The sequence below is a fragment of the Thamnophis elegans genome, chromosome 1 (genome assembly GCF_009769535.1).
Source record: "Thamnophis elegans isolate rThaEle1 chromosome 1, rThaEle1.pri, whole genome shotgun sequence".
Taxonomy (NCBI): Eukaryota; Metazoa; Chordata; class Lepidosauria; order Squamata; family Colubridae; genus Thamnophis; species Thamnophis elegans.
The window spans coordinates 1,958,430-1,980,712 of NC_045541.1; the positions used below are offsets into that span (position 1 = coordinate 1,958,430).

Here is a 22,283-nt window from a genome sequence, read left to right on the forward strand (position 1 = left end):
CCTGATTCTGATGTGGATGTAGATTCACCTCAATGAAGGTGACTGCCACAGAACAGGAGTTGCTGCTTCTGACTCCTGCAAAGGGGCTTCTGGGAACAGGCCTCCATAAGCTACTTCTGGGAACAAGAGAAAACTACTGCTTGATGTGCCAAACCAATAATGAAATTGTCTAAGACTTTTTTACCTCCTCACCCCAAGAAATAAGTATGTCAGAACACATTGTGATGGGGTTCTTTTAGAACTTGGGTGTCAAACCTGATCGTGTCACGTGATGTATGGAGATGTATCATGATGGGGTTGGCCTCCATGTGATGCATCTGGTCTGGGGGCCGCCAATTTGATACCCCTGTATGATCAAACAACTTTATTCATGGGGAAGAGGTTTTAGGGGAAAAAATATATAACCCCAACTCTATAACATTGTTTACCATCTTTGGGAGCAAATTTGGGGGCATGGAGTTAATAGTGAAGAAGTGAGCAGTTTAACTGCCTTGAGCAAAAATGTCTTACCTTTTTATTTTGGAATAAAGATCTGAAAACATGGATGCACGTAAATACTATGTGCATTATTCATGCATGTTGTGTCTGTACTTGAAATTATTCTGCAGATGTTCCTTGAAGTGATATCAAAGTGCAAAGTGATGCCATATATAATTATGTGAGCAATACAAAATTATTTATTAAAAACATCTACCTTTGCTCTGGAGCCTTGCTTTGTGTCCTCCTGCCATGGGAATGTGCAGTACATGGGAGACAATGTGAGTCATAGCCTTTTCTAAAGTTGCATTTCCTCCTTGCCTTTAAAAATGAAGTGAATGTTGATTTTATGAGTGCTTGTGATAGCTGGACTTTTATAAATTTCATCCACTTTTAAATAAGAATAAATAAGTGATTTGTGTATATTGTATGAAAAACCTTGGAAATTGATAAGTGAGTTGGGAATTCTTCAGTATACAATCAAATCTCTGTCTTTTTCAGTCCATCAGAGAAGTGACTGGCTATGTCTTGGTAGCGCTGAATCAGTTTGAATACCTTCCTTTGGAAAATCTGCGGATCATTCGTGGAACAAAACTATATGAAGACCGCTCAGCACTGGCCATCTTCCTCAATTACAAAAAAGATGGGAGTTTTGGACTGAGGCGGCTTGGGCTGAAGAATTTGACAGGTAAGAGAAAAACAAAAAGATTATAAGAGAAAAGCTTGATCCTATTAACCAGTGGTTTGCAGATCTTAGAAATAATATCAAAGGACTGGCCTGTTTTGATCTACAAAATGGAACAAAAGGGAAGAGAACAAATAAGCAAAACATCAGTTGTGTAACTTGCATTCTCCTTTTTGTTCTAAAGCATTTGATTTCTCAATCACAATTCTGACAGGTTGTAATTTGACAACAGTCAGCTGTCTATCATATATCTAAATCTTTTTATCAGTGGTGAGGAATCTGTCACTCTAGAAACTGTCCAACTATGTCTCTAAGCATCTGTGATGCTGGGCTGTGCTTCAGGACTCCTGGAAATAATAGTTTAATAACATCTGGAGGTTATCAATTTCCCTTCCCAACACTTGTTATCATATTTATTACTGATATTGGAAGAAGCAACACAGTTGTGAGCTGCTGCATTATCAGTTGTATGTCACATGCTTGGCATAACCTGTATCAACACAGCAATGCCACAAAGCCTCTTATCTAGATATGTTCTAAAGAAATGGTCAGTATTTTTTACTCTCTTGGAAATGGATATCATTAAAAGCGTGGAACTGATTGTGTGTAGGACCAGATTGGCAGACATCTGGAATAATCAGTTACCACGCACACATATACTTCTACCTGCTATCCTGTTTAGAAATAGTGAATAGCTGCTGTATTCTGCTTAGTTGACAGACAGGCTTTAAGTCAAATGACGACATTCAAAGAATAAAGACCTTGCACGAGTAACAAACATAGTAACTCTGTGCCAGACAGTGTAGATTGCATTGAAAGGCATGGACCCATTTTTAAAAAAATGCAGTTCCCCAGAGCCATAATTTGACATGAGGTGGACATGCCCTCCAACTTCTGACCAATGTGCCTTTCTGTTATACCTTGAGATGCTTAGGCTAACTAGCTGGATGACCCTGATTTACCTTTGAAACTAAAATTAGCCTAAAGCAAGTGAGCTGTTTGTACATGCAATCACATGCTGATCCAGCTGACCAGAACTCTTAAACCAGTGTTTCTCAACCTTGGCGACTTTAAGTCCTGTGGACTTAAGCTCTGCTGGCTGGGGGATTCTGGGAGTTGAAGTCCACAGGACTTAAAGTCGCCAAGGTTGAGAAACACTGTCTTAAACATACTATGGTGGATGAGAGGAAGGCAGTGTTTGGCTAAGCAAGAGAAGGCACAAGAAGAGGAACCTGAAGGATTAGCCCTCCCTATAAGAAAGGATTTTGGCGATTAGGGTTCCTTAGCATGGTACAACAAAGAGAAAAGGGAAGGGAGATAGGAAAATGCAAACTCAGACAAGGGATGAATAAATGAACAGGGGGGAGTTTTTCTCCCTGTATGAAATAACTTAGTCCTCCACTGAACTAACTACAGGAAGATCCAGGACCAATGGAATGAAATACTTTTCACACAGTGTACACCAGCAGTTATGGTGATGGCAGCCAACTTGGATGCTTTTAAAAAAGAACACAATAGACTCATGGATAAACTAGCTACTAATATTAATGGCTGTTTTGCCATCTTTTGAATCACAAGCTCCCTGCTTCAGACACTGGCTGCTGGGAACCCATATTATCCTCCAGTCTCACCTGGTGAGCAGCCCAGATAGCTTCAGATGTTGAACTGGGTGGATCTATCATCTGATCCAGAAGGGATCTTTTTACGTCCTTGTGGCTTGAATCAATAGTCATCAGATTTATTTGACATTTGGGTCATTTTTTCCACATACAAATATGTTTTTCTGGACAGGTTTTTTTTTTTGTATTTTACTCTTATTCATAAAGCAAATATTTAAAAAATAGTCACCAGGTTCATAGTTTTGGAGGAAATAATTAGGGCTCATCCTAATTAAAATTAATTAATTAAAAATAAGGAACAGTCTGCATCAATCACTATTTAAAAAAGGAAATAAAACTTGGTATCAGGACAAATTCATTATACTCTTGAATAGCCCATTTCAACTAATAGCAAAACAACATGTCATTTTGCAGTGAGGCCATTATGTTAAGAGCCATTGTGATGAAGTGGTTAGAATACAGTATTGCAAGCTAACTGCATTCCACTGCCAGGAGTTCAATCCTCACTGGCTCAAGGTTGACTCAGCCTTCTATCCTTCTGAGGTCAGGAAAATGAGAACCCAGATTGTTGGGGGCAATGTGCTGACTCTGTAAACCACTTAGAGAGGGCTGTAAAACACTATGAAGAGGTATATAAGTCTAAGTGAAATTGCTGTTGCTATTCTAATTGAATTGAAATTTCCTTTTCATGTTTTTTCATAATATTAGGGCTATCAAGTTACAACTATTAAATGATTTGAGGGGGATTTTGTTTGCTTGTTATTACTTTGATTGTCTTCTAGTTAAGTTGTCATTCTCTCTGTTCAATTCTGTGTATTTCTAGGTATAGGATTGACTGCAGCTGAGTTAATAAATATCAAAGCTAATAAAAGTTTGGCAGTCAAACTCAACAAAAGCAAGAGATAAGGAAGATTGGAAAATGGCTAGAGAAGCTATGTGTTTTAAAGGCTTGTGGGGATGTAATGGTCACTTCCTGCATAGTTGCTAACATCAAAGTGTATATTCTAAGAGCTGGCAATTGTACATTATGGGAGAAAGTCGCTGTTTCCTGCTGAATAAGCAGAGGCTATTGCAAGCTTATAAGAAGAATATAAATTAACAGCTTCCAGGAAGCATAAGTGATTAAGCAAACAAATGGAGGAAGCTAATAGAAGATTGGAAGAGGTCCCTTTCAACTCCCAAACTCCCATTTTGAGAAAGTGTAGTGGATTAACTTGAGAGTTTAAAAGAAGAAAAAAAGAGCATCCTTGCTATATGTGATGCCCTAAGAATTACCGTAGAAGTAAAGACCAGTGTATAGAATTCTGCAGTTTTGAATTGCAATGCTTGGACATATTTCAATTTGTCTACTCCTGCCTTAAAGGAACTTCATTCCTTTATTTGCAGTGAATACATTTTTGTCCTGGCATTTTAATAAATATCAGAGTATCTCATGAGATAAAATAAGAACTTAACCAGATCAAGTGAAGGAGATACTACAGTAGGAATTGCAACGAACAATACTTCATTAGGAAGAGAATTAAACAAAATAACAAATCCACTTAATAAAAGGTAAAGACACATAAAATATAGTTTGTAACCCCAGAACTTAGAAACAACTTTAAGATCTTTGCTGGGGAAAAAAATCAGACTCTTGGGCTAGGCCTTCAGAGGAAAGAAAACAAACATTGCTAAAACTAATACAAGAGATGAACCCTGAAGGGCAGAAGGGAGGCAGTTTCTCCGTGCAAGAAATCAAGTAGTGGAAATTGGTATTCAGAGCTACAGAAGCAGAAATGGGTTCTTGCTTGACCGAACAATTTGAGAAGTATCCTGTATGCCATAAGCATAGTCCATTCAAGTGCTTGGCAAACAACATGTATTTTTGATGGTTGTGGTGTCCCTGGGTCGTATGAATATCATTTGCAACCTTCCCACGTGGCTTCCAATGATCAAAATCAACGGGGTAAATCAAATTTGAGTAATAACCATGTTATTTACTTAATAACACAGCAATAAAAGTCATAAAATTGATCACAGCACACTTAACAACTGCCTTAGTTAGCAGTGGGTGTTCCACTCCTAATTTTGGTTGTAGGTTGAGAACTACCTGTATGACTTCACTAAAATCTCACAAAAATCTTTGCAAAAACTGAAAAACATAAGAGAATGTGGAAAGAAGGTCAACAAGATCAGGTACAGATGGGTTGTCTAAATCTGTGGAGTTGATATAGGAAATCCAAAGTTCAAAATGAGCAGAGGTTAGCAAAGGATAAGAACAACATTAACAAGAGACGAGGTGGCACAGTGGTTAGGGTGCAGTACTGCAGGCCACTTCAGCTGACTGCTATCTGCAGTTCAGCGGTTCAAATCTCACCGGCTCAAGGTTGACTCAGCCTCCCATCCTTCCGAGGTGGGTAAAATGAGGACCCAGACTGTGGGGGGGGGGCAATACGCTGACTCTGTAAACCACTTAGAGAGGGCTGAAAGCCCTATGAAGTGGTATATAAGTCTAACTGCTATTGCTATTGCTATTGCTAACATTGAGTTCTTTAGATCTGTTCAAAAAACGATTGAGTAAAAGAACAACTACTTACTCAACTCCTGTTTGGATTCAGTCTTGAAAAGACGGCATGTAGTCCAACGGGTAACTGTGAACATGAGGAAGAGATAAGGCTGCACTTGAGTCTGATAGAAAACATAGTCAGAGAATATTGTTTTTAATAAGTGAAATCACCAGGGCTATTGCTTTTCCGGGGCTAAATAGATTGCTTACGGTTTGGCTGAATGTTTATATCTTGGAAAAAAAGGTGACAATGACTGGAGGATAAACCTCTCTATGAACACACGGGGGGGGGGGGGAAAGGGGCAATTTACTGATACAGATTACTGTACTCAATATGCAGTTGAAAGCCAGGAAGATTATAAATGATTTCATACATTTGCAAGTATTGTGAAAACAATTTGGTGATAATCAAAAGCAGCATAAATTTCTAATGAACAAATATTGCCAGGCAAACCTTATCTCATATTCTGATTGGATACCTTCCTTAGTACCTTACAGGAATATTGCACACATTCTCATTTCACCAAAGTATTTGATAAGACATCCCATGCCAACCTGATTAGCAAGCTAATTAGATGTGAATTACATGGCCTGACAATTAAATGGCCCGATAACTTATTTGAAAACCATACCTGAGAATCCTTATCAATGTTTCAGTATAAAATGCTGAATACTTGACTGAGTAACTATCTTTGTGAAAAAGAAATTTGACTACTATAGGCATTGATTACTAATTGAATAGAAGCCAGTGACGTAAGCTTGTGTGTGGCTATAAGCAAACACATTGTTCTTGGTTGCATCAATAGAAGGTTTCCAAATCAGAGGAAGTAATTATTCCATTCAAGCACTGTGCCCTCTTTTTAGCACATAATTTGAAAAGGATTCACAGAAAACAGAAGAGGTTATGAGAAGGGCATCAAAGATAAAAGAGGACTAGAGACAAATTCCTACAAAGACACATTGAAGGAAACGGAAAATGTTTAGCTTTGATAGCAGAAAAACTAAGGGATGACATGGTGATATTATTCACATATCTGAAACAATGCTGTCCCATAGAAGAAGGTGGCAACCAGCCTTTTTTCCTCTCAAAGAGCAAGACATGAAATAATGTTTTTAAATTACAGGAAATCAGATTTGAACTGTGTGTTAGGGAAAAAGACAACCTTAACATTAAGAACAGTTCAACAGTGTGACCAGGAGTCCAGAGGTGATGAATGGGCTCAAGAACAGGCCAGATAACCATTTGTCTGAGTTACTTTTTACCGTTTTGTTGTATTAATGCATGCTGATTCATTCAATTTCTGATGGAGACTAGCCTAAGAATATAGTAATACGTGGGGATATTATCACTAGGAACCAGATGTGATCTGGGGGTGTTTCTCTCTGACATACGCTCAGCACACTCTGGAGGCATTCTTGTTGTTGTCACCTTTGAGGGCAGGGTGTCAAATCTTGCCAAAGTAAATCCCCTTCCAGATGGGACTGAGAAAATGCTCTAAAGATTTTGGGGAATAACATATGGCATCATGATGAGGGCTTTATTAAGGCTGAAATGATCTAATTGTATTGCTTTATAAATTTAAATCCAGTACTCTCTTTAAATTTGGCAATGGCTTTCTCTAAACCTAGAATGTACACCATGGGTTAAGATTGCAGAAGGCCGAATTTGCAGCTATATAAATATGTAAGATATTTTTATTATTAGAATAATGAAACACAAAGGAAAAAAGGTGTCAAGGTTCCAAATAGCATCCAAAAGTAAATCAGAGTCCAAGGCAAAGTTCCAATTGATGAAGAGAGCCATGTTGGCACATCTGGGAAAACCCAAAAGCTTCCCGGTTTCCCCACCCAGTTGAAAGTTCAAGACCTTGCCCCCACACCCACAAGCCCATCCCATGGTCCCATCTTCCACTGCCATGCTGGCAGCTTCCACCCATCCAGTTCCGGTCGGTTGCAGAGGTGCAGAGACAAAGGATGACCTTAACTTTCTAGAAAGAATTTTGTTATGGCTACAAATCATCTAACTGCGTATAATCCCCCCTCCCATTTTACTACAATAGAAAATGCATAGTAGAATAATAGAAAGTGTGGCAGGCCTGAGATCCTAAAGAAAAGATGGCGTACAGGCCTGACAAAAGGTCTACGTTAGATAGTGACAGCAGAATAAAACAAAAATAAACCACTACTAAATATAAATAAAATAAAATCCTGGAAAAAATTCTAGTGACACATTCTTCCCTTTCACTTATTTCCATGACTGTTCCCCTTAACCTAGATATTTATATTTTGTATTGAACATAGAAGTTTATTGCTATTTCTATTTAAGTCCTTTCATCTGTTATTTTTTATTAGTCTCAGAAATTTCCCCCCTAAAACATATTAAAAATGCCTACATCTGCATTGCTGTGTAAGATGTAATATAAGGAAGCCATCCCTGTTCAATTTTGGTTAACCTTCTATTATGGATAACAAATGGATCATTGAACATCAGTGTTCTCACTCAAGGCAAAATGATCTATCCTATCCTTCACATTACGTGAAGACCTGGTTCTCTCGAGAAGGCTCTAATGCTTGGAAAAGTTGAAAGAAAGACAAGATGGATACACTCAGTTATAGTGGCAATGAATTCAGTATTAGAAAACCTAAAAGACCAGGGCAGAGATAGATATAGGAAATCTATCTAGATGGTTGCTAGGAGTCAAAAACTACTTGATGGCACACAATCAAATCTGTTATGGCTGTATGGTATACTGTAGATTTTATTATTGCTGTTTTGGTCTCCCATTTGGCCTCTTTTTCAATGTTATGTCAAAGCAACTATCAGCATACACTATATAAACTATGAACCATAAGAGCTGTAGTGGCTCAATGGTTAGAATAAAGTATTGCAGGCTAACTCTGACGACTGCCACCAGTTTGATCCTGACCGGCTGAAGGTTGACTCAGCCTTCCATCCTTCCGAGGTGGGTAAAACGAGGACCCAGATCGTTGAGGGCAATTTGCTGACTTTGTAAACCACTTAGAGAGGGCTGTAAAGCACTATGAAACAGTATATAAGTTTAGGGATATTTGCTTCTTCCAAGATTGGAATTTATCAGCTAAACTAGGAACATGTCCTCAAACACCTGTTCTAGCAAATATTTCAGGCATCAGAATAATTTTTGGACCTGTTAGAAGATACAGCAAAATTCCAACCAGAGGATGGGTGGGATGCAGGGCATCGGGGATGGGAGATCACACAGGATGGATCTCAGATATTTGAGTTGGATTGCTTGTAATGCCCCTGATGCAAAATAGTGCACCATACAAGAAATGGTTTATCACCATGGCTTTGAGTGCACTTACTTTGCTGCTGTAATTATTATCCTCATCTTCAACAAATTTGATTACAGCTTCAGTGGCCTTTTGTTCCCGTAAGGAAAGGTCATAAAATGGATATTTCCAATGATGAAGATTAGAAATAAATGTGTCAATATTTGAAGGCATCTCCTCAATTTTGATATTATTGGTTTTTCTAAGTATGCAAAGCATTAGTTTGGCACCTCCCAAATATAACCATGTTAGTTTGAGAGTTGTTAATATTCAGCTTTTCAATCTTTTGACTAAAACCAAACTAAGCAGTTTTATATAGTCTGTGTATACTTTTTGAAACTTTTAATAGGCACATTTCTTACATGTATACTGTTCCTACATAGCCTTTACAATTTATTATAAAGTATATAACCTGTGTCCTGACTGATAGATTAATCCAAACAATATGAACTAGGCCGTTTAGTTCCAAAACGCAGGCTACAGTAAATTCTCCAGCGCCCTCATACTTGAATGTCCCTAGAAGAAATATTGCAAGATGGTATCCCATCTATACTGAACGCCAGGCAGTAAATCACTGATTTCTAAGCACTTAACCCTTAGTTCAACTTTGTTAGCTTAACCTGGCAGCACACGCAAGTACTTGATTTAGTTAGATTTGGATTTTTAAGAAAGATAAGACATAAAGCCTTATGTACAGTTGATTTCATACTGCAGTGATGTCAGGGACTATATATATTTTCTCAAAAAAATGAACTATAGACATCTTCCTCTTTCCATCCTTCCAAAGTAATGCATAGTTGGTGTGTTATTTGGTGGCCTTAGGCAGTTGTGATATTGTAAGTCTAGCTGGGAACTGCTAGTTCTCTCTTCACCAGCTTATACATATATTCCTCTTTTCTTTTCTTTTTTGCAAGCTTGCTATTTTGTTGGGGAAAAATAAATCTCTGATGGATTTCTTTCATCCTTAGTTTTCCCTGACTCCTCATACGCAGAGGTTTTACATAGGTTTTTAATACATTATGCCAGCAACTACAATTGTATCACCCAAAACAGAGAATTGTCTGCTTTGTTTAAAATTTCAATTTGAACTTGTGAGATTTAAGTGCTATAACTAAGCTCTGTCACAATCGGGGGTGGTGGTGGGGTCCATTGCTCCCTTGCTAAGGCAGTAGAATGTTTTAGATCATCATCATAAACATGCCAAGAGTAAGCCCAAGTATGGGATGTTCGGGAAGAAGAGTTAGTTTTAGTGCCCTCGTGCAAATTCTGTTGGCAAATGACTGGAGATTCTCAGTCATCTGGGTCATAATTGTCCCAAAGGTGGTTTTTCTAAAAGACAACTGGACTTTCATAGTTTTATGCTGCTGTAGTTCAGTTGCCTTTTGGGAAAAGCACCGTTGGGACATGCTGATGGCACGTTTCAAAGGGGGCTCTGTTCTCCCAGTTAAACCCAAGGAACAACTTCCACAGCTGTGCCATTCTGGAACAGATTTAAATAATCTTCCCCATTTGTTTCAGTTGGCAGCAGAAGAGTCTGTTCTCCTGAGAAAACGGGTCTTCCCCCCCTCTCTCTCTCCAGACAGGCTTTTGGAAGGAGCAGACAATTGGCCACACATGCAAAGGCCAACACCAGCTTTATATTTTGAGTCCCTAATGTTGGAATGAGACTTGATTAATAGAGGATTCTAAAAAGAACACACTTGCATAGGTATCCTGTACAATTTAGGGTAATTTCACAGAAGGTCTATAATTTTTTTCCTCAGTTGCAAAAATACCTCTTAGAAATTATAAGAGAAAAAAGTCTCAGCCAAGGTGTATTAAGCATTTTTAATACTTAAAATTTTGAATATTAAATGTAAGCATTTATTAAAATGGCTAGATGTCCCATTTCTGCCACTGAGGCTTCTGATTTAGGAAGCCCAAAATAAATTTCTTGATTCAATCTCTCTTGACCCCAACATGTCTGTCTGTCTGTCTGTCTGTCTGTCTGTCTGTCTGTCTGTCTGTCTGTCTGTCTCTCTAATGGTGATGCTGGAATAGGCAGGCTGCTGAGATTTCAGCCCTGTGTTGAGATGGGAGTAATATTTGAAGATGGATCTTCCTGTCTTTCTCTCTCTTTATCTACCCTGAGACCATAGGATTGCAACCTTGGGCTGTTGATTAGAATTCATAGGATTATTTGGTTAAATAAATATTAATCAGATGATGTTCTTACTCTACAGACACAGCACAAACGCAGAGAAAGTGCAATAAATTAGGCTGCCGCTTTTCTTAGCTGGGTCAGTGTTGGGAGGTCTCTGGTGGCCTTGCTCAGTGTGCCTTGAAAGCAGCATTTTCAGAATGTGCAAAAGGCCTCCTCTGAGTAAAACACTCCCTGTATCTGATTCCCCTGCTTCTTCATTATAAATGACCTTGTAGAAAACAGAACTGGAGCTGTCTGGAAAAAAAGGTTGACCGAACCGGGCAACAACTCCCCCGCCCTGCCTTATGTGGTCTACTTCTTATTCAAATGATGGAAGATCTCCATTATAATATAACTCACTAATGCCATATTCACTTAGGAGGTGTCCCATATTTGCGTACAAGTAAAGAAGAATATTAAAGCAGAGACCAGTTCCCATCAATTATGCATATGAGAATAAGTAATGCTGCTCAGTTATTGCTAAATCTTATGGGTTCCAAGATGTAATATCTTTGATTAAGCTTCTGTAAAACCATAAATCTTAGCAAAGAGTTTCCTGTTCTAAATAAGGCTGGGCCTTAGAGAAACTTCATCCACGCCCTGAATACTATTAATAGAGACTTGATCTCTCCTAATTCTTTGAGGGTTCCCCCCCCCCCGGCCTAACAGATCTCCCACCCTCAAAACCCACCTCTCCAGCTTCTCAGGATATATCGGAATTTCTGCCAGTGATATTTTTCAGTTTATGTTATTATTCTGAATTACCTGAAAATAACCTTTTCTTCCCCTTTTTGTTACTTTCTTCACCGTCTCTCTGTACTGTTCTTGCTGTCTAAGCTTTCTGATTTTAAGAAGCTAGAATAGAAGAGTTATCCTGTGACAATTTCAGCTTAATTTCAACTTTAATTGAACAGGAGACCAAAGTGACTTCCAGAGAGAGATTAGGGCTACTATACCTGGACTGAATAAGTTCAAATGATCAGAAGCCTCTCACTCTTTGCTGCCATCTAGTGGCTACTTGGATTTTCGTAGCTTCAAAGGCCTCAACGAGATACAATGTCTTTGTCTATTTATTTACTACTTCTAAACATCCAAAATATTTAATACTATGTACCATATGTGTATGTACATATAACATAGTACAGAGTGTGTATAGGCACACAAAAAGATACATTATCATATATCTATATGATAATGTCTCGTGTGTGTGTGTGTGTGTGTGTGGTGTGTGTGTGTGTGTGTGTGTGTGTATTTAAAGTCACATTTTTATCATATTTATCAGCACAAATACAACATGTGTGTGTGTGTGTGTGTGTGTGTGTGTGTGTGTGTTGTATTTGTGCTGATAAATAAATAAAGGGAGACTAGTATAGATCTATTTCAAGCTATTTAGCTCTCATCAGCTAGCCATACCCTTACTGGGATTCGAACCAGTAAGAGTATGGCTAGCTGATGAGAGCTAAATAGCTTGAAATAGATCTATACTAGTCTCCCTTTATTTATTTATCAGCACAAATACAACACAAATATAACAAAGGCAACAGTAAACATATTGGGTTTCTGTCATGATGGACTCTTATGACGAGCCGATTGACAGATAATGGAAGCAGTTAGCTTCCTCCCATAATTGGGGCTTACCAGGGGTTGTGACACCATATATATATATATATAATGTTTTTTTATTTGTGCTGATAAATAAATAAAGGGAGACTAGTATAGATCTATTTCAAGCTATTTAGCTCTCATCAGCTAGCCACACCCTTACTGGGATTTGAACCTGGGCTATATGGCATACTAGGCACACTAGGCAAAGATCTTAGCCATTAGGCTACCAGGGGTTGTAAAAATCTAATAGATACCTTTCACCCTGGCTTCGCTGATAAACGGATAAGAGCCTGTGGCCTAAAATAGATCTATACTAGTCTCCCTTTATTTATTTATCAGCACAAATAAAAAAACACAAATATAACAAAGGCAACAGTAAAAATATTGGGTTTCTGTCGTGATGGACTCTTGTGACGAGCCGAAGGACGGATGATGGAAGCAGTTGGCTTCCTCCCATAATTGGGGCTTACCAGGGGTTGTAAAAATCTAATATATATATATATATATATATATATATATATATATATATATATGTGTGTGTGTGTGTGTGTGTGTGTGTGTGTGTGTGTGTGTGTGTGTGTGTGTGTGTGTGTGTGTGTGTGTGTGTATGTATATGTATATGTATATGTATAATTTCTTCCTCCTTTTCTCTTTCCCTCCCTCTCTCCCCTCTCTTTCTCTCTCTTTCTCGTCCCTCTCTTTCTCTTTTCCTCCCTCCCTCCTTTTCTCTTACCCTTCCTCTTTCTCTCTCTTTCCCTATCTCTCTCTTCCGCCTCCCCCTCTGTCTCTTTCTTCCATTTTCCCACCCTCCCTTTCTCTCTTTCCATTCCCCCTCTCTTTCTCTTTCTCCTCTCTTTCTCTTTCCCCTTCCTTTCTTTCTCTTTCCCTCCCTCCCCTCTCTTTCTCTCTCTTTCTCTTCCCCCTCTCTTTCTCTCTTTCCCCTTCCTCCCTCTTTCTCTCTTGCCCTCTCTTCCTCCCTTCTTCTCTCTTGCCCTCTCTTCCTCCCTTCTTCTCTCTTCCCCCTTCTTCTGTCTTTCTCTCTCTTTCCTCCCTCCCCTCTCTTTCTTTCTCTCTCTCTCTCTTCCCCACTCTTTCTCCCCACCCCCTTCATCGCCTGTCTCTTTAAATGTGCCTCTTTGTCTCAATGGCCCAAGCAGGACAAATGGGGAAAAATTGGTGTGTGTCTGTGTGTGTGTGGGGGGGAAATAAGGTAAGGAGGAGAAACAGAGGCACCTCGGCTCATATGATAGCTTTTCCAGCAGAGGTTCCTGTGTTGGGATGCCCAGCTGAGTGACAAAGAGGCATGATTTAAAGAGACAGGCCAGCCGGTATAGGGGAGGGAAGTGGCTTCTCCTTCCTCATAGGCTCCAGGAGGAGGAGGAGGGAATCCTATCTCCCTTGTTGGGAAGATCCCTCTCTCTCTGTTTCTCATCTCACTCTTTCTCCACCCCACTTTCTCTCTCTCATTCTCTCTCCCTCGCCTTCTCTCTGTCATTCTTTCTTTCTCCATCTCTCTCTGTCGTTCTTTCTTTCTCCATCTCTCTCTGTTTCTCATCTCTCTCTTTCTATTTCCTCTCTCATGTGTGTGTGTGTGTGTGCTCCTGATAGAGGACAACTGCTTTCCTCTTTCTCCCCCTTCTCTCTCTCTCTCTCTCTCTCTCTCTCTCTCATGTGTGTGTGTGTGTGTGTGTGCATGTGTGCGTGTGCAAGCCTGATAGAGGACAGAGCCACCCACTTCCGTGGCAGAAGAAAGGGTTTGAGAACGCCACCATCACAACTGCCCCTTCCTCTCCCCCTGCCCTCTTGTTGCAGTCACGACCCCTTCTTCTTTCCCCCTCCCCCATGAGCAGCCCCCGCAGGGCTCGGGACTTCCCCCCCCATCTCTTTCCCAAGGCTTTAACGGAGGGGAAGTCAAAGCCACCCAATACGTGCATGGGGTGCCCCGCCCCCTCATCTCCACTTGGTCTTCCTGCACCCCTTTTCACTTTGAAAAGGACTTTGGACACCCACTGAGCAGGAACTGCCGCCCTTCTCTCACTCCACCCCAACCTCCCTCCGCACCAGGAGGCTGAAGTTGTTATTGATAAATTCAAGAAGAATGAAAGCAGTTACAACCCTGCTCAGTGATACATTGAGAATACCAAACCTGGGCTGCAAAAAAGCTAGATGAGTAAGAGGATTGAGGATTCCGTCGGCCTGTCTGTCCATCAGCAGGATAACTTGGAAAACAGAATTTGTGTGAAGAGAGAAACCTTCAACAGAAAGAGTAACTTGAAAACTGAGAAACCGTTTCCCAGGGCAGCAGTTGGGAATGCTGCTGTCACTTGGCTGAGAGTGGGAATCTAGGCAGCCCACCCTCAATACCCAGAAGCACAAAAACACACAGCAATTCCTTCCCACATACAGGGCCGCACATGTACTCCATCTGTCTAGACCAGTGGTTCTTAACCTGGGTTCGATCGAACACCAGGGGTTCGGTGAGTTAGTCTCGTGGGTTCGGCGGAGGTCAATGGTTTTGTTCTTTGTTCTTAATGGTTTTGTTCTTTAATGGTTTTGTTCATTTTGTGCACCTATGTATAAAAATATACCTATGTATAAATATATACCTAAATATATACCTATGTTTTGAATTTGGAAAAATCATATTTTATTTTTCCAATTAGGAAGGGTTCGGTGAATGCGCATATGAAACTGGTGGGGGTAAGTACCTCCAACAAGGTTAAGAACCACTGGTCTAGACATTCCCACATACAAAAAGCACAAATATACTCACCGTGATTTCACCTACACACACATAAACTCAGATAGTACATGCACGTAAGCTGTTTAAATCTTGAGGAGGAAGTGTGCACAAATACATACACAAATATAGACACAGCAATTTTGCAGAAGGAAATCCAGGGGTCTCCTAAGGCTGATGAAGGGCTTGAAGGCATTTACAAAGACAGACTATATATATATATATATGTGTGTGTGTGTGTGTGTGTGTGTGTGTGTGTATGTGTATGTGTATGTGTATGTGTATGTGTATGTGTATGTGTATGTATGTATGTATGTATGTTATATTTATGCTCATAAATAAATAAAGGGAGACTAGTATAGATCTATTTCAAGCTATTTAGCTCTCATCAGCTAGCCATACCCAAGTTTGGGAATCGAACCTGTGCTCTATTCCTAGCAAGGGAATTCTCTATTCCCAGCAAGGGTATGGCTAGCTGATGAGAGCTAAATAGCTTGAAATAGATCTATACTAGTCTCCCTTTATTTATTTATCAGCATAAATATAACAAATATATATATATATATATATATATATATATATATATATATATATATGTGTGTGTGTGTGTGTGTGTGTGTGTGTGTGTGTGTGTGTGTGTGTGTGTGTGTGTGTGTATGTATATATATATATATATATATATATATATATATATATATATATATATATATATATATATCTCCCCCTCCCCCCATTGTTAATGAAAGGATTAGGACCATTTGCATGAAGTTGTCATTCAGTGGGAGCTTCATCTTGTCTCAAATGACAACCACTGTATCAGAAGCCAAACCATAGGGAAACTGGCACAGATTGCTGTGTGAAATGGGACCTCTTTGGGATGCAGTATCACTTCACAGCTTTGAATAATAATAATAATAATGAAAGCACCAAAAGTCAATCTGAAAAGCTGCAACGCGCTGGCTCAATATGTTTTGACAACAGAGTTTTTTTTTTTCTTTCCCAATATTTGCATTCTAGGAAACTAAATAACAAACCTCTATAATCTCCCATTTAAACAAATAGCCCAGGAATAAGCAGAACTTCAAAGCTGGAATTTAGTTAGATTGGCAATAATGTTGTACTTGTGAACAAAATATCTCGGACTAATAACCAATTACAAGCTGAATCTAAATGAGCTGTGTTTGTCCAGACTCTTTGTAAAAGCCTCCAAAGTTGGAGCAGTCATTCTAATTGTTCTCACCATTAGGGAATTGCTCCTTAATTCCAGGTTGCTTCGCTCCTTGGTTAGTTTCCATCCATTGTTTCTTCTCTTGCCTTCTGGTGCTTTAGAAAATAGGTTGCCTCCCTCTTCTTTATGGCAGCCGCTTAGATACGGGAACATCACTATCATGTCACCACTAGTCCTTCTTTCGATTAAACTAGACATAACCAATTGTTGTAATTCTTCTTCATATGTTTTAGCCTTCAGTCTCCTAATCATCTTTCTTGCTCTTTGCATTCTTTCTCATCTTAACATCTTTTCTATATTGTGGAGACCAAGACATTATAAAGTGGTATTGATATTTTGTGTGATATATTTCTCATGCATACAAGTCATACAATCTAGGGCTGGTAGGGACCTTGGAGGTCTTCTAGTCCAGCCTCCTGCTCAAGCAGGAGAACCTGTACTATTTCAGATAAGTGATTGCCTAGTCTCTTCTTAAAAACCTCCCGTGATGGAAGGCCCACGATTTCTGGAGGCAAGCTGTTCCACTGGTTAATTATCTTCACTGTTAGGAAGTTTCTCCTTAATTCTAGGTTGCTTCTCTCTTTGATTAGTTTCCATCCATTGTTTCTTGTCCTGCCCTCTGATACTTTGTAAAATAATTTGACCCCCTCTTCTTTGTGGCAGCCCCTCGAGTACTGGAATACTGCTATCATGTCACCCCTAATTCTTCTTTTCTTTAGACTAGCCAAACTCAAATCCTGCAGCCGTTCTTCATATGTTTTAGTCTCCAGGCCTTTGATCATCTTAGTTGCTCTTCTCTGAACTTCTCCCGAAGTCTCAACATCTTTTTTGTAGTACGGTGACCAAAATTGGTTGCAGTCTTCCAGGTGTGGCCTTACTAGGGTTTTATAAAGAGGTACTAATACTTCATGTGATCTTGATTCTATGCCTGTGTTTATACAATCCAGGATTGTATTGGCTTTCTTGGATGCTGCTGGATCATATTCAAGTGATCCTCCACTAGAACCCCAAGGTCCCTCTCACAGTTACTGTTTTTGAGCCAGGCCTCACCTAATCTGTACTTATACCTTTGATTTTTTTTCCTGCCTAAATGTAAAACTTTGCTCTTTTCCATATTAAAATTCATTTTGTTGGATAGGGCCCATTGTTCAAGTTGGTTTGTTTTTTGGATCCTGAGCTTTTCTTCTGGGGTGTTGCTATTCCTGACAGTTTAGAGTCATCTGCAAATTTCATGAGTCGCCCTTCTATTCCCTGATCTGTCATTCTCTGTTAATGCAACCTAGGATTTCATTTGCCTTCTATGAGGACACTGCTGGCTTATATTTAAGTGATTCTCCACTAAAATTCCAAGATCCCTCTCACAGTTACTGCTTCTGAGCCAGGTATCACCTATTCTATACTTATGCATTTGTTTTTTTCTTGCCTAGATGTAAAATCTTACTTTTCTCACTATTGAATTTTGTTTTCATCGTACATCACTGTTCTGGCCCCCACTTAGCCTGTTCCAAAACTACAGTCACACAAAGCTTGCCAAAAGAAAACCTTTATCAGTCCCGGCTCACGCTGGCTGCAAGCCCAAAATAAACATAAATAAAGGCAAAAAGGTTACGCAGCAGAATGCAAAAACAAAGAGCTATTACAAAGCAAATCACTTATCCAAGTGTCTCTTCGAATCAGGGTTACAGAAAGCAAATCACTTATCCAAGTGCCTCTCACAAACAAACCACAACCGATGAACGATGAACCACGAATGAACGAATGAACGTTGACTTCTGCAACCAGGGCGTGGCACCATCAGTCCTTTTATCTCTAGAAGACCACACTAACGAGCAACGGCTGGAGCAATATTCCTGCATCCCGACTCAACTCACAGCAAACCTCTGCGGAGTTACAACACATCACCATTCCCCTTTATTGTGCTTTGGTCTGTTCTGAGCACCACACATTAGGAAGGATTCAGATAAAATTAAGAGAAGGCCAAAAATGATGAGCAAAGGGGACAAAAAATGAATTCTAGGAAGACAAATTGAAGGAGCTGAATACCTTTAGCATGAAAAAGAATTCAGCGGGGACAAGGTTATGCTAGCACACTACAAACCTTTCAAGGGATATCATCCCCTAGAAGGTAGCCAGATTTGTTCTCCTTTGTTTCGAGTGCAGAACCTAGGTCAGTGTTTCTCAACCTTGACAACTTGAAGTCCTGTGGACTTCAACTCCCAGAATCCCCCAGCCAGCGCTGGCTGGGGAATTCTGGGAGTTGAAGTCCACAGGACTTCAAGTTGTCAAGGTTGAGAAACACTGACCTAAAGTAATGGATTTAACCTAGAGGGAGTCAGATTTTCATTGACTAGAGCAAAAACATTTCTAATAATATGTAGAAGATTGAGGATGGAAAGAAGAGGCTGGCTTCCTTTTGTTGAAAATTAGGGATGTTTGAATTTGGATTGGTGTATTAAATAGAGGAGTGACTCCAGTTCCTAAATTCCTTAAACGTTTCTGGGATATGGATTTTTGAACCAGTTTGAGTGTCTACACTGTATCAATTCTTCACAAATGGGCATGTGCCCTCACCTTATCTCTCTTCATTTCTAATTCTGAAATTTCATCAGATTTTCCCCGTGGTTGGATGCTCTGCAGTTCTGTGGGGACACAGAAGATTGTAAGCTGTCCAGAGTTACCCTGTGATAGCAATAGCAGTTAGACTTATATACCGCTTCATAGGGCTTTCAGGCCTCTCTAAGCAGTTTACAGAGTCAGCATATCGACCCCACAGTCTGGGTCCTCATTTCACCCACCTCGGAAGGATGGAAGGCTGAGTCAACCTTGAGCCGGTGAGATTAGAACCACCGAACTGCAGATAACAGTCAGGTGAAGTGGCCTGCAGTACTGCACCCTAACCACTGCGCCACCTCGGCTCTGATAAGATGGACAGTCAATAAATAAATCAAATAAAAACAAATAAAACATGTTCTGCAAGTGCTTTTGTACATTTTGAATCTCTTAAGTCATTTGCTCATCAAGTCATCTGACAGAGCCAGGTCTTAAGGTTCTTATGGAACATCAGGAAGAAGGTGGGAATCAACCTCACCTCGGGGGGCAAAATGTTCCAGAGGGCAGGAGTGACATCAAATAAAGCTTTCTCCTGAAGTCTGCCAGCTGAATTTCCTTGGCTGTTATCCGTAGGGGTGGGTCAGTCCCATCTTTATCCCATCTGAAAGAACTACTCTAGCAGAGAGCAAAGGACTTCTCTCTCACTTCTGTCTGACCAGCACCCTGAAATATCTTTCCAGATTACCCAACTTTGTATTATCATTTCTTTTATCCACCCTACCTATGGTTTAGGTTTAGCACAATTGTTTGTGAGTACCACTGCTGTCTTTATGATGTATTTTATGTAATTTCGTTGCATTTCATATATTTTTTTTAAAAAAAGTTTTTATTAATAATAATTACAGGTTTACGTATTTTATTGTTATGCTCTCTGGCCTAAAGACCATAATAAAGGAGAGATTGATTGAAAAGTGCATTGCTTCCATTTAGTGTACCTTTTTCCTCTGAATTTATGCTAAAACACGGAATTTGCATGGGGATATTATTTTAAAGGGAGAAAAGGTATGCAGAGCACTTCAGAAATAAACCGTACAAAAAACCTGATGAGCAATATAAAGCAGATGTCCACAGTTAAGAATAAATTAAAAGCTTTTGAAGTTCTTTTTTTTTCAAAGCAAAGATATTTTCCTATGAATGTGAACAGAAAACAGTAGCAATTACTTCTGGGATTCTCTAGCAATTAGCAACTAATGTTTTCTCTGTCTCATTTATTTATTTATAAATATTTGTGGGATCCACAACAGTTTTTCCACAGTAAATTAACTTATTGCTTAGGAATGATAACGATGGACAGAAGATCAGCAATTCATTTCTATTTACCTCTTGGTAATATGAGGCGCTTTCATGGTGTCATAAGGAGGGTGCCTGGAGGCAGGGCCTGAATGAACAAAGCAGAACAAGCTGGAGGCCTTTTTATTTGATGTTCTGGAATTGCTGTAGGGGGTGACTTCTCTCAAACGCTTCTCCTCTCTCCAGTATGCTAAAACACAAATGCATTCATTTCCCTTTTCAGTAAAAAGTAAGATAAGCATCTGTCCAGCTAACTAGTATGAAAACCTTTGTCTTTTCATACTTCTCTGGGGAATAGCTGTTGCTGTCAGTTTTATTTATATATTTATTCATTGAGATAATTTGTATGCCTCCTGCTTCTCAGATTCCACTTGTCAGTTGAAGTTTGTATGTTTAAATATGTATACCCGGACACGTGAACACATGCAGGGAAGGAGAAAGAGAGAGAGACTGAGTGAAAATATTCCTAGCCAGGGAATTTAGTCTGCTTAAGTAGACTGAATTCGATATTGAAGTACAGTTTTCAAGATATGTCCAATATTTAGGAGTATAAGAAGTAATTTTGCTAAGGGCTGTTCAAATCAACACATCCTGAATTAGAAACTAAGGAGGGGATACACAGGAAGGTCAGAACACCAGTTGCTCCACTGCCGGCAAGCACATGCACACCAGGCAGCTCCTCATCCGGTTTCTGGTGTGCATGCGCGCATGACAATCAGCTGGCTGGCACGCATACGCACGTGGAAACCGGAAGATCAGCTCTTCCAGTTTCCAGCACTGCTGCACACACAAAAGCCAGCTGATCATCACGCATGGATGCGCACCAGAAACCTGGAAGAGCGGCGGGTGAGGCCATGCGTGCCAGGCGACATGGCTCTGTGTGCCACTTTGGCCATGTGTGCCATAGGTTTGCCATCACGGCTGTGGTTCATTCTCCTGTTTTGTAGGATTTAAAGCAGCTATGAAAGACTGCCTAGACTATTCAGTGCTATACAGTAGTGAAGAGAAAGGGCAAGCAGGCGTGCCTGGGAGAATTATCCATGGACATGGCAAAGGGCCTGGAAGCTGAGCCAGGGAGGAGAAAGTTTGCAGCTGAGTATTCCAGAATCCACATCATTCAGAGCGGGAATTAGAGCAACCCCGTACCTCCGATTTAATATGTGTAGCCCTCTGATTTGCAGGTCGGCCAGCGGGAGCTGCAGATGGGGGTCTCAGGCAGATGCTGAGTCCTCGTAGCTGGGTTGTCTTCGTGCTATGAAGCACAGGTTGGCGGGGGCTGCTGGCAGGCCCTGTAGAGTACTGAGAAAGGAGCATGGGTTATGGCCCCAGCCAGGCACTGTTGATCATGGGCAGGTGGGCAAGATTTATGGAGTTCGGACAGGCAAGTGCTACTGAATCTCTTATTGCATTATTAGCATATAACATTATCACCTTTTCAAAGTACTGAAGAATAAAGTATAGGAGTTGGAAGGGAATTTAGATGTCCTATAGTGCAGAATTCACTAAGCTATGCTCAACAGGTATCCAGCTAACCCATTTGAAAACCCCATCTATCCTTGTTCCTAAGCAGATTGTTTCCCTGCTTCACATCTCTTATCATCAGGCAATTTCTCATAAAATTCAGATTGAATATCTTTGCTTTTAATTTTAATGCGTTGGTTCTTGAACTGGTCTTAATTTCAACAGATTTTCTTCTGTTAAGGCAGCTGAAGATTGCATTTAGCTTTTGCTTCACACTGTTTGTTCATATTCAGCTGATGGTCACAAATACTCCTGGATTCTCCTTTTGCGTGCTACTATTGAGTTAAGTAAACTGAAATTGTACTTGCAGCCACACTGCTCTTGACAATGTGCTCTGTGAGATTCTCTAATGGATTCTGCTTGGATTCTCTTCTAGCTATGTTGTAAATCTACAGCAGTCAGTTTGGTGAGCCTTGGCAATGTGTGTGTGTGTGTGTGTGTTTATTTGTGCTGATAAATAAATAAAGGG

At 40.0% G+C, this 22,283-nt stretch overlaps 1 protein-coding gene across 1 annotated transcript in view; it reads left to right on the forward strand.

Moving 5' to 3' along the window:
• Positions 1-746: 746 nt before the first annotated feature.
• The window catches only part of LOC116519673 (receptor tyrosine-protein kinase erbB-4-like), a 237,659-nt gene continuing 216,122 nt past the window's right edge, over positions 747-22,283 (forward strand). Inside the window, exons 1-2 of the mRNA XM_032233689.1 lie at positions 747-758; positions 979-1,165. Of these exons, the coding sequence (XP_032089580.1) occupies positions 747-758; positions 979-1,165 (199 nt within the window). The remainder of the gene's footprint in view (positions 759-978; positions 1,166-22,283) is intronic.